Source organism: Ictidomys tridecemlineatus, chromosome 3, assembly GCF_052094955.1.
Source record: "Ictidomys tridecemlineatus isolate mIctTri1 chromosome 3, mIctTri1.hap1, whole genome shotgun sequence".
Taxonomy (NCBI): Eukaryota; Metazoa; Chordata; class Mammalia; order Rodentia; family Sciuridae; genus Ictidomys; species Ictidomys tridecemlineatus.
The window spans coordinates 66867671-66879550 of NC_135479.1; the positions used below are offsets into that span (position 1 = coordinate 66867671).

An 11880-nucleotide genomic window follows, 5' to 3' on the forward strand; every position below is an offset into this window, starting at 1 on the left:
CAGACAAGACATCGATATTTGCTTAACAGTAAACTGCACTTGGATGAGAACAGCCATGGGGTGGCCCCAGGCAGCAGGCAGGGCAGTGGGCTGGGGGGTCGAGGCTGAGGCATTTGCAAGCCTCCACCAGGTGCACCATGTGGGCTGGTAGGCAGAGGTGGGCTCGCCAGTCCTTCTGGGAGCCACCAAGGGAGGAGACACGGGGAGGGGGGGGAGGGGGGGGAGGGGGGGCCCTGTACCATCCGTGAGCTCATGGGTGTTCATTTTAGATCAATTCAGTTAACTTACTGACAAGTGGGGCACACCGTCCTATCAGAGAGGACCAACAAAGGAGGCCTGCCCTTCCAAAGCAGGCTCCCAGTCAGGCTGCGGGAACTCCAGGGAAGCAGGAGCTGTGAGGGTTGGGCCCCCGGGGGTTCCTACTCCAGGCCAGCTGAGGCTGGGGCAGCTGGAGGCTGACGGCCAGCTGACATGTGCCCGGGAGTGAGGTGAACAATGGAGTCCTCCACATACTCATTTATTCTTTCACTCTTTCAGCAAAAATGCACTAAGCGCAACCCTCTGTGGGGTGCTCCTCTGGGTTCTGGGCTCCCTTGAAGGGCTGGCATGGCGTCCTTGGGCAGTTCTGAGCAGGGCTGCCCACATGCAGTGCACGCCTGCGGGAGCTCCCGCCAGCTTCAGCTGCTGGAGGCTGTGGCCTGGTCCAGGTCTGGGGGCAGACCCTGAACTAGGTGTGGCAGTGGGCAGGGGTCATTTTTCAGGGGAGTGGGTTGGCGGGTTGGTCACAGGTGGGATTCCTTCAGCCAGACCAGCCAGGCCCCCAGAAGCAAGCATGGGGAAGAAGTGCACCCACCACTGCCTGGGCTGGAGGACAGAGCTGGGCCTGGGAGAAGGAGGCCAGGAAGCAGGAGGCTGCGCCCCGACCCTCCCTGCCCCCAGCTGCAGCGGCCCATCACTGTCCAGCATGGTTAGGGGATTCGCGCCCTGAGCTCCTCTGGTCTTCGTGCCTGTAGTCGTCTTCCTCTTCCCTCCCTCTGGAAAGCTCTCTCAGTTGCTCTGATGGCTCCTGGTAAGCCGCCCGGTTCCTGCAGGCCGTGATGACAGAGGGGAAGGTCCCTCACCTGGGCCCCAGGAAGCTGGGTTCCTGCAGACTATGGGAAGAGCAGCCTTCACACCCGCCACCCCACTGCCACTGCAAAGGGACCTGCATGGGAGGGTCAGGCAGGGAGTGGGCAGGAAGATGCCACAGACCTGACCTGCAGGCATTAGGGAGCAGCACAGGGACCCGCCCAGGCCTGGCCCTGGCCAAGCACAGACCACAGAAGCCAGCCCTGGGACTGTTGGGTGAGCTGCTACAAAATAGGGGTGCCAACATAGTACGTTCTCCGGAGGGGGTGGATGAGTCTGTGAGGAGTGGGCTGCCCAGGCCCCCCACGGCTGTGCCCAACACTCACGGCCTCGTGTCCTCTTTGTCCACCTCCTTGTCATCCTTTTCCTGGAAGCAGCAGCAGTAAATGATGATGCCGATGATGATGAGGGCTGCCACCACGCCCCCAGCAATGCCCGCATACAGGGCCACGTTCATGGAGGCTGCAACAGGTCAGAGTAGCTCGTGGGTGGGACATGAAGTGCTGCTGGTGAACGTGGCCTGGTGTGGCCTGAGGGCTCCAGGGAAGCACAAGATCGGGGCTCGGAGGTTGCTTCACAGCTTGAAGGCTGCTCACCTCCGGAGACCTAGCTCGAAAGGCCAGGCTGAGCACAGGTGTCTGCCCCGAGGGTGTGCGCCTGTGCTGGGGGGAGTGGGGTGTGGGTATGGGTGTGTGGGTGTGGGGGTGTGTAGGGGTGTGGGGGTGTGTAGGGGTGTGGGGGTGTGTAGGGGTGTGGGGGTGAGGGTGTGGGGTGTGGGGGTGTGTGGGTGTGGGGGTGTGTAGGGGTGTGGGGGTGTGTAGGGGTGTGGGGTATGGAGTGTGGGGTGTGGGTGTGTGGTGTTGGCTCTGGGGGAGACAGGCTCTGTCTAGGCTCTCTTATCCCTATGGCTCCAGGGAGCCAGCCTCTCTGAGCCTCAGCTGGGAAGTGGAGTGGAGACACCACCCGGAGTGCGGGAGCAGCCGCAGCCTCAGCCTCAGGGAGGAGCTGGAGACCTGGCCTCCTTGTTGACTGCAGAGCCAGCCTCCACACCTGCTGCCACCGCGTGGTCACATATCCTTCTGGGCCCTTGTCCTGCCCTTGCACTGACCCCTGGATTCTCTCAGAGGCTGCTCTTTCTGCCCTGGAATCCCACCTGCATGTTCCAGAATAACACTTCTGGTCCTGGCAAGGGGGTCCATGAGCAAAGCAAGCTTAGGTGTCTCTGGGCAGGCGTTAATGTGCTCCCTAAGGCACAGCTCTCCACATCCCCAGGTGCTAGCCAGCCCTGGGAATCTCTGATAAGGGTTTATGGCACCAGTGGTCCCATTTCCTCAGTGCACTGGATCTTGTTAAGAGAGGAACACACTGTGGGAAGTGCTTGCAGACCCTGGGTAAGCTTAGACCTGAAGCTTGACAAGGTGACACTCCGTCTAAGGCCAGGCGCACACAGCGCCCTGCAGATGGTACCTGGTGGGTAGGGCAGCGTAGGGCACAGCTGCTCTGCAGTGAGCCAGGCACAACCACTCTGTGGGTCTGCCTTTGTGAAGGAGCTGGGGCTCCAAAGCTGCCTTGTAAAGGGACTGATCACTTCTGACATCCAGGGAAACTGCCGTTTCTGCTGCAGTGGTGACACCTTGTGGCTAAGGGGTACACAAAGGGGACAGCCATTGCCTCCCACCTTCACTTGGTTGCTGCTGTGACCCGGAAGCCCTGGTCCCCCCAGACACCAATGTTGGGTTATCAAGGCCTGACTTTTCTGCCCATCTTCTGCCTCTATGGTTTGTCCATGAGCTCTGGCTGCCACCGCTCACTCTGGGGGCTCAGGATCCTCCTGATCCACTCCTGCCCTTTACCACCTCCTTCCTTAAAGTATTCCAGCCTCCTTCCCTGATACTCAAATCCTCTTCCTTCCCGTATGTGGAACTCAGCTGACCGGCATGGGCTACAAAGTGTGCTCAGAGGTCTCCCCTGGGTGAGCTCCTCCAGCCCTGCCCACAGCCTCCCAGGAAGGTGACTAGGCTCCTCCTGGTTTTGTTGTTTCTCAGATAAGGATAGCAAGGGCAGAGAGGCTGCAAGAGACTCGCAACTACAAGAGGAGAAATCCTGGCTTCCTGGTTGCAGATCCCTGTTTCTTTCTCTGCTAGTTTGTTTCCACTGAGCACCAAGTCAGAAGGGACTGATCTCTGATATCGGACATTCTGTCTGCGAATGCAGGAGGTTGGAGGGGCCATGCCAACATGGTGGGCTGCAGTGTTTTAAAAGTCAGAAGAGGTTTCGGACCGACACGCAGAACAAGAAGATGGGGACAGGTTCCAGGCCTGTGGCAGGTGGGGTGGGAGAGCCTCTCCTCAAGACCTCAACATCTGGCACTGGTGGGGCCATTCACAGCCCTGCCTGTCCCCCAAGGTCCCCATTCTGACTGAGGCAGGACAAAGCTGCTCCCTCCAACCTCCTGCCTTGCTCTTAGACCCCCCAGGGATCACCTGAGAACTAAGCTTTGGCTCCTGGTCACAGAGAGGTCTCTCCTGGGAGAGGCAGAAGGGCTGGGACCCAGTGCCCTGTGAGGCTTCCAGAAGGTGCTGAGGCCCACTGCAGAGGCCTGCCTCCCTGAGGGACCCTTCAGGTCCTGTCATCCCTGTCTTCAGGAGGGTGCGGCACTGGGTGAGCGGCGGGCAGCTGGTGCGATCATGCAGGACTTTTCACACGGGCCGGTGCCAGGCGAAGGCAGTATAATATTTGTAGAAGTCTTTTTCCCTCCTAGCTTGTCTCTAGACTTAAAGGTCAAATACCAGCTGCCCAGCACAGAGCTGGTCTCCTGGCAACAGTAGCAAACCTCCCGCCTCCTTCCTTGTGGTCCATGTGGTGAAACTGGGGGCAGGGCCATAAATGGGTGGTGACTTTGCAGAGGAGGGGGTGGTGAGCCTTGGTGGACTGGGATGGGATACAGATAGGAGGTGGGACTAGGACATTCCCCTCTTGGGTGCAGCCACAAGCTTAGACTCAGGGCCTCAAATGCACACTTTAGGTCATAATTAAAATCCCACCAGTGCCTCTGCACAGAGTGGCCATCAGTTTGTGCTTTCACAGGAGAATAGGATGGGGAACGAGGAAATTGAGACAGCACTTATCACATGCTTCTGCTGAGTGCTTCTGCTGAGTGCTTCCCATGAATCATTTTCATTTCTCACAAATATCTGCCAGATAGGCCTTATGAGATACCAGTGCTTGAATGGAAGGCCCCAGAATCACAAGCGCCCAGTGGAGGAGCAACCCTCCAGGGCATCTGACTGGTCAGCCCTGCCTCCTGGCCACCCTCGCCTCCCCCGCTGTCCCTCACCTGGCGGGACCAGTGGCCGCTCCTGGTTCTGGGTGCCGTAGCTCTTCCAGCTGTACTGCAGGGTCAGGGAGCCCTCTGCTGACTGGCAGGTCAGCTGTATGTTGTTCCCAATTACTGTCTCACCCTCAATGCTGCAGTCTGGCTTGGAGGGTGGCACTGGGAAGGAGAAGGAGCACGTTGGATGGGGTGGGCCGCCACCTGCCTCCCCAACACACATCCACGCACAGACCACCGTGTTCATTCCCAGGCTGAGGAATCTGCACTTGGTGGTGAGATGGGACACTGGGAGATCACTTCACTTCAAAGTATTGGCTCCTGCTGTCGCCTGCCGAGAGGCAGCATGGACGTGGCCTGCATGGCATCTGGCAGGGGCACCTCAGCATGGATCCTGTGCTCTCTACTTCAGAGAAACGGGATTTTGAAGGCAGTCCAATGTGGCCATCATAAAGATGGGGAACTGAAGCCCAGAGGGGACACCTCTCATGGGTGCTGACAAGCTGGGATAGCCCCCAGTTCTCCTGACTGCAGACCCAGCGCCCCTGCACACCCCTTGCCACATTGGGAAAATCCCACTCCCTCAGGTCCCCCACCTTTCTATCTGCAAAATTAGGGACATCACACCTCTCCGTAGAGGGCCAGAGGCGATGCTTTTACATCTGTGGACTGCGTTACTGCGACTGCTTTTAAATAATGCTTTAGACCTGCAGAAACAGGCAGTGGCCTGGACCTGGTGTTGGCCACCCCTCAGTCAAAGGCTCTCGAGAGCCCTTCAGCTCTGACCTCTCAGTGACGTTCTCTGGTTTTGCTTTGGCCCCTTTCCGCATTGTGCTCAGAAAACACATCACTGCCCTGGCTGGATGACAGGAGAGACCCTGGGCAGCCCCAGAGGTGTCCACTGAGACCAAAGGGACACAGGGGCAGGGATAAGAAAGGGGAGCCCCAGCAAAGAGGTTGCAAACCCACAGGCCACCAACAACCGACATCCTCAGCTACCCACAGCCTCCCTGGGGCCTGGAGCCTTTCCCCCAGCAGCCTTCACAGGCCACGGTGTAGGGTGCGTCAGCAGGCCTGCCTTATTTGGCACTGTCATGCTGAAAGTGCTGGACACTGCACCAGGAAACCCCGGGGGCAAAGGACAAGCAGTCTCTCTGCCTCCAGGCAGACAACCAGGCCCACTCACACATGACATGAAGGAGAGTGGGGGTACAGGTGGCCAACAGTGGAGGTGGGTGGGCCAGAGGAGAGGCGGGGCACTCCAGGCCAGGCCGACAGAAGACTGTGTGCCAAGGCTGGAGCTTGCTGGAGGCCTCCTGCAGCGGCCTGAGGGTGGGGGAGAGCACATTCACACGCCCCCTGGGATGGCTTGCTTTCCGTTGAACAATGCCACCACTTCTGCCATCCATGTGCACAGTCACTGAGCATTGATTGTCATCCCAATCTGGGCCCCACCCGGAAGTTATAGGGAACAGCTGTCCAGGACACACCTTCCTGGCCTGGCCAGCCACTGCAGTGCTCTCTGAAAACAGGTGTTTTGCTGGGTGTGTCCAACATCCCTAGCCGCCAGGGAGCCAGTCAGGCGTGAGGAGGAGGGACAACACATCAGACACACTTGCTCATTGCTGCTCCCAGGAGGACAGTCCCTAAACCTAAGGGGCAGAGGGATCCAATCCAGTCCTCCTATGTGCCGGCCCAGTTCCCCAGGATTGCAGCAGCATGAACCCAGGGAGGCTGCCACCTGAAGACCATGAACCAGCTGCCTTCTTGCCCACTTTGGGGATGAGAGGTCCCTGGGGGACAAGAGGAAGTGACATTTCCAAGGAACCAGGAAAGGCCTGCTGCTTCTCTCTTGAGCTCCAGGGGGGTGCAGAACAGGGCTCTCTGCTGCCTGACCTTTCCCTCTTGTTGCCAGGCAGCCTTCATCAGGAGACACGGCCCTCAGGCCACAGGGGAGCCAGCAGGAGCACCAACACCTGGAGGAGCCCCAGCCGGCCAGAGTCCCACCAAGTCCCACCAGGTGTGGGGCTGCACCTAGAGCCCTGCTAGGCCAGGTAGCTCAGTGAACTGTGACAAAGGGGAAGGGGAGTAACCAAGGCCAACTGCATCTCCAGAGGCATTAAAGGAGGAGGAGGAGGGGGTGGGGTGGGGATGATGATGATGATGATTCTGGAGCATTCGAAGACCAGCGTGATGGGGAAAGCCTGGAAATCACATCCTGAATTTCTCAGGAGCCCAATTTGAGATGATGGCAAGAAGGCAGCAGCCAGCCCCAGGAGGTGAGCTTTCCACAGTGCCCTGGCCTCTGCAGGCCGCCCTTGCCCTCATTGGGCTCCCACCAGAGGCAGGGCGACCTCCAATGAGTAACACGTGCGCCGGTTCTGCCTCCAGGGCCATCTTGAGCATCCCTGGGAGGCAGGACGCCTCGCCCCCGCTGCAGGCGCCAGGGGGCGCCAGAGGCCCAGCGGGCGCTGCGCACCTGCTCCAAGATCCAGGGACCCACAGCAGGCCACCGGGCAGCCAGCAGTCTCCGCCTACCAGCTGCCCTGCGGAAGAAAACTTCCAAGAATTGTTCATAGCATGTAGGACAAAGTGATCTCTTTCTTTTTAAAAGCAAAACATTGATTTCACTGAGTGATGTGTTTCAGATTGAACTTGTGTCCTTCACCCTCAGGCTGGCTCTTGACACGGAGTGAAAGGACCTGGAGCTGTTTAAACTAACCCCAACATATATATGTCTCCGTGTGTGCGAGCACTGGGGTTATATGACAGCATTGTCCCTGTGGGGGAAATGGCAACCGCCTTGATATGCACCATAGGAAACGGTTGAATAATCATAGTCCATCCAGGTGGCAGAGTTTACCCCGTGACTGGGTGGGTCTATCTGTGTTGATCAAGAGAAATGTGCATGAAGAATAAAGAAGAATCAAGTTGCTCTGCTTTGGAGCCTGAGAGAGCAGGAGGACCTGTTTGCCTGGCCCAGGTGGCCCACAGAGGAGGGTGGAGTAGTCTTTGCGGTTGTCTATGCAGCACTAGCTTGTGTGGCTGTGCAGTCTGGCTCCCTGAAATGCCTTCAGTCAAGCATCTCCTTATGCAGTTAGAAATAAAACACTACCAGGTGCTGTGAAGGGGAAAGAAACAGAAAAGTGACCTTTTAAACAGGAAAAGGTTTGACGAGTCGCTGCCTCCTGGGGTAGGGCTGTTCCTCACAGTGGGCCTACATGGCGCCCACTGAGGTTTTTCCAATACTCGCTTTGAGAAGTTGCTTTCTTCCTCTCTGTCTCATCTGAAAACCGAGGATACTGAAGTAGATGATCTTTTGGGCTCTTCCAAAACCATACATTCCAATAAGTCACTTGTCTCAGAACATCTTCAAAAGTAGCGGAGGAGCGCTTGCCTAGCGTGTGCGAGGCCCTGGGTTCCATCCCCAGCACCACAGAAAACAAACAAAACCCAAAGGTAGCGGAGCCTGACAGTGGTGTCTGCCAGGCGGGCATGGGAGGGTGGTGTGGGGTCTTCCTCTGGGAGCCGCACTAGGACAGGGAGAGGCGCACTACCTCAGTCACCACGTGGCCCTGAGAGTCCCATATTGAGGCACAACAGGATTGGGGGCTTCTCTTTTTCTTCTCTTTCATGAGTTTGTCATGGAAAGGGAGGAGTTGGTGTGGGGAGAAGAGCTCAGGGTGGGAAGGCCACTCCAGACCCTCCTTCTCTGACCTCTGGAACAGTCTGCCATTTGTGGAGAACTAAGGCAGTCCTCATTTCAAAGGGGGAGCAGTGGGCCCTGCCCTGGGACAGACTGGCAAGCCACTGCTGCCTGTCGTCTTACCTGGGGAACCTACCACGGTACCACCTACCAAGTACCTGACCACCAAGTACCTTGCCTCATCACTGGGCAATTTGCTTACCTTACCACGGGTAAGTTACCACCAAGTACCTTGCCACCAAATACCCTGCCTTATCACCAAGTACCTGACCACCAAGTACCTTGCCTCATCACTGGGCAACATGCTTACCTTACCACGGGTAAGTTACCACCAAGTACCTTGCTACCAAATACCCTGCTTTGCCACCAGGTGCTTTTACAGGCCCCAGCCTCTTCCCACCACCCAAGAGAGAGATGCAGCACTCACCCAGGACCAGCAGGCGGACGCGTGACTTGGAGGTGCCCACCATGTCTGACAGCAGCCAGACGGAGCACTCGTAGGTGCCGTTGTCATCCATGGTCAGCTGGTCGATGGTGATGGAGGAGTCCGGCTGCCCAACATTGCTTGATATGTTGACGCGATTCTCATAAAGCTCGCCGAAGATGTAGCTTTGGGTCTTAAATGTCCAGATGACCACTCTTTCCTGAGAGGAATAAGAAATGCCACCTGGTCTTCTCCCCTAAGGCCCTGACCTGGGCCTGTCCTTGGTGGCCCTGATTGGCTCCCCCGAGACCCCAGAGGCACAGACACGCAGGCCCCTCGGACCAGAGCCAGCACAGATGCCCATTGGCGGTGCCTTCGCTCCTGTCCCTCTGGGAGGTCTAGGATTCACCTTAAGTGGAAGGACTGGAACCCTGGGAAAGGGCAGGGCAGTTCAGCCCCTGGGGCACTCGTGTGGCAGCGGGCTTTCAGGGATCCCTGGGCCTCTCTGGCTGATCACCTGCCCCTTGTCTCCTCCCCTTCAGTCAGAGGGCTTGTGCTTACTGAGCACCTGCCGTGTGCAACCACCCAGGGCTTCCAATTCACTTTCTTTTCTGTTTTCTTTTACTTCATTTTTATTTTTTTGATACTGAGGATTTAACCAAGGGGCACTCAACCCCTGAGCCACATCCTCAGCCCTTGTTATTTAGAGACAGGGTCTCACTGCATTGCTTAGGGCCTTCCTAAGTGGCTGAGGCTGGCTTTGAACTCGGGACTCCTGCCTCACCACTGAGCTGCTGGGAGGACAGCGTGCAGCACAGGCCCGACCCCCTGTATTTTCTTGACTCCTGGCTTTGGAAGTCATTTATGTGCTGATAACTGATTGTTGGCCTAACAGCACATGGCGGAGCTGGACCCAGACATTCCAGCCAGGCTACTTGTCTTCTATCCCCAGTTCTGCCACTCACTGCTTGGGTGACCTTGAGCATGTGCTTGACCTCTCTGTGACCCCATTTCCTCTTGTTCCTGCCTCAGGGAGCTGCAGTGAAAGCACAGCCGGTAGCTCAGGCAAGGCAGCCAGGCGCAGGGTTTTGACCACGCAGCCTCAGCCTTGCTGAGCCTCTGCTTGGCTCCTGCTTGGCTCCTGGCACTCAGGGGTGGGTAACTCGGGGGCTCTTCCCCAAGAGTGATGGGCTGGCGGGCAGCCACACTTGGCGACCTCTAAGGCCAGCGCTTTGACTGCCCAAGAAAGGCATCACTTCTAGGCGTGGAGCTCGGGGGCCTCCTAAGAGAGGGGCTAGGAATCCTGAAAAATAACAGAGAACTAGCCATCGGAGGGCTGGGACTGGCTGTGCCAGGAGGAGCCAGTGGACGTTGGGGCAAACAGACCAGTTGGTGGTCAATGTGAAGGAGCTGGAGGGAGGATGGCAGGGAGGGGGCGGGGGAGGCCAGTGGCGGCTGCTCCTTGGGTAGTGCCTGCCCCACGTTGGCTGCGTCCCGGCAGTTGGCGTGTGTCAGCTCACACCTCACGCGGTGGATCTTAGGGTTCCAGCTGCATCCCGTGAGGCAGAGCGCACCCCGAGCTCAGGCCTCTTCCCAGGCCGTGTGGCCCAGGAAGTGGCAGAGCTGGGTTCCAGGTGGGCACCTGGCTCTGGACCTGAGCTCTGGAGCCCATGCCAAACCAGCCCTTGGGGACGCCTGCGTGGGGCTGAAGAGCTTGCATCTTACCTTGAAGGCACTAGAGTCTCAGATTTTAGGAAGTGGGGTACAGAATGAATTGGAAGGGGAAAGGGGATCCACCAAGAAAACAGTCCCACAACTCAGGTGGAAGGCGCTGGCCTCAGACCAGGTTGTGGTGGTACACTCGGGTGACAGGGTGGAGCGTGGAAGAGGCAGGCCCCAGGGTTGGAGAGGATTTAGATCAGGGTGGGGCAGCCCTCCAGGGTCGGTGTCCTTTCCCAAAGAGGAAACGAGAGGAAGGGGGCACTGAAAGAAGAACTGCTGGCTCCATTTCCACAGGGGCTGCCTGGCGTGTCCGAGGATGACCCGGAAGAGCAGGCCAGCAGCAGCCCAGGGCGGTGAGCACAGCTGGCTGAGGGTTTGGGGGCAGTGACAGGCAGGTGTTCTCTGACTCGCAGGCTAGATAAAGCCACCCAGTGAAGGAGTAGAGAAATGGCAAGCCTGGTAATGTCACTCAAAGGGACCAGGGGGGCTTGGAGAGAGCGAGACCGCCTGGGTGCTGGGGGGCCTCTGGGTCCCAAAGGCTAATAGTGAAAACACGGGTGAGCTCAGTTGACTGTGGGGCTGAAAGCAAGCCACGGGGGCAGAGGAGCACGTGCAGACAGTGCCACGGTACCGGGGGACCAGGGTGTGGAGCCATATAAATAGAACAGGGGTGCGATGGGAACAGGTTTTCAATGGGGAGGGCCCCATCAAATGACCCGGCCTTAGAGTGAGGAGCATGCTAATCAAAGAGAGGACTGACTCTACTGGAACCATCAGGTCATTCGAGACTGGCCAATGGAGAGATCTGAGGACAGGTGACTTCGAAAATGGAGATGATGTACTCCAGCCGTCCTTCACCTGACACACCTGCTCCTGCCCGGCCCATCCCACAGGTGCAGTTTATTCTGCAGATGGTATCAGAAGACCTTGTATTGTTGGCCTTCTGAGGGGTCACGGTCAGGTGGTACCCATCCCCGTGATGCCCCGGCCTTTCATGGAGCCTTACCAAATGAGTCCTTAGAAGCTTGTCCCACTGAATAAATCCATCTGTGTCAGGGACAGAAGTGTGGTAGGTGCACGGAAGGGTGGCACTCTTTCCCCTGGCAGCCCAAAGAATTTCCTGCGGGGGTTTCCACAGAGATAGCATTAACGGTCACCCAGACTGGAAAGAAAGCAGGAAAGCCATGCAAAGGTAATGATGTGGACGTCACCATGCACTGCATGGGACCTCTGCCAGAATGCCCAGCCCTCCTGTCCTGATGGCCATGGGAACGGCTGCCACAACAGCAATGGTGGCCAAGGACCTCCACTGTCTTCCAGGGCTGGGAGGCCAGCGCCTGTGACTGGTCCATGCATCTCCACCCCGCAGCATCACAAAAAGGTCTGGTGCATCCGGTGGCCAAGTGTGGCTTCCCCCTCAGCCCCACCTCCTCCCATCTCCGCAGATTTTCTAAGCCTCATTTTCTCATCAGTAAAATAGGAGTCTTCGTTATGACTTCCCAGAGCTGTTGGGGAAATGAGAAAAGAGACCGTGCATCCATGTTTCCTGGTGCCTGGTCACAGGAGACC

At 57.7% G+C, this 11880-nt stretch overlaps 1 protein-coding gene and 1 pseudogene across 1 annotated transcript; both read right to left on the reverse strand.

Annotated features, from left to right (window-relative positions):
• Positions 1-603: 603 nt before the first annotated feature.
• On the reverse strand, positions 604-1629 carry LOC144375824 (cell surface A33 antigen-like). Its single transcript, XM_078041283.1, has 2 exons — positions 1455-1629; positions 604-1085 (listed from the first exon to the last, which is right to left on the reverse strand). Exons 1-2 carry the CDS (start codon positions 1583-1585, stop codon positions 953-955), a joined length of 264 nt encoding a protein of 87 aa, XP_077897409.1. The 5' UTR covers positions 1586-1629; the 3' UTR covers positions 604-952.
• A 2744-nt stretch (positions 1630-4373) lies between these two features.
• Positions 4374-11663, reverse strand: LOC144375657 (cell surface A33 antigen-like; annotated as a pseudogene).
• Positions 11664-11880: the final 217 nt, after the last annotated feature.

Bases quoted from the DNA above. Each gene is read 5' to 3' on its own strand.
- LOC144375824 (XM_078041283.1), bottom strand. From the start codon at position 1,585: ATGAACGTGGCCCTGTATGCGGGCATTGCTGGGGGCGTGGTGGCAGCC. The intron at 1,086-1,454 runs GTGAGTGTTGGG...CACGGCCTGCAG, and splicing joins GACAAAGAGGACACGAGGCC to GAACCGGGCGGCTTACCAGG.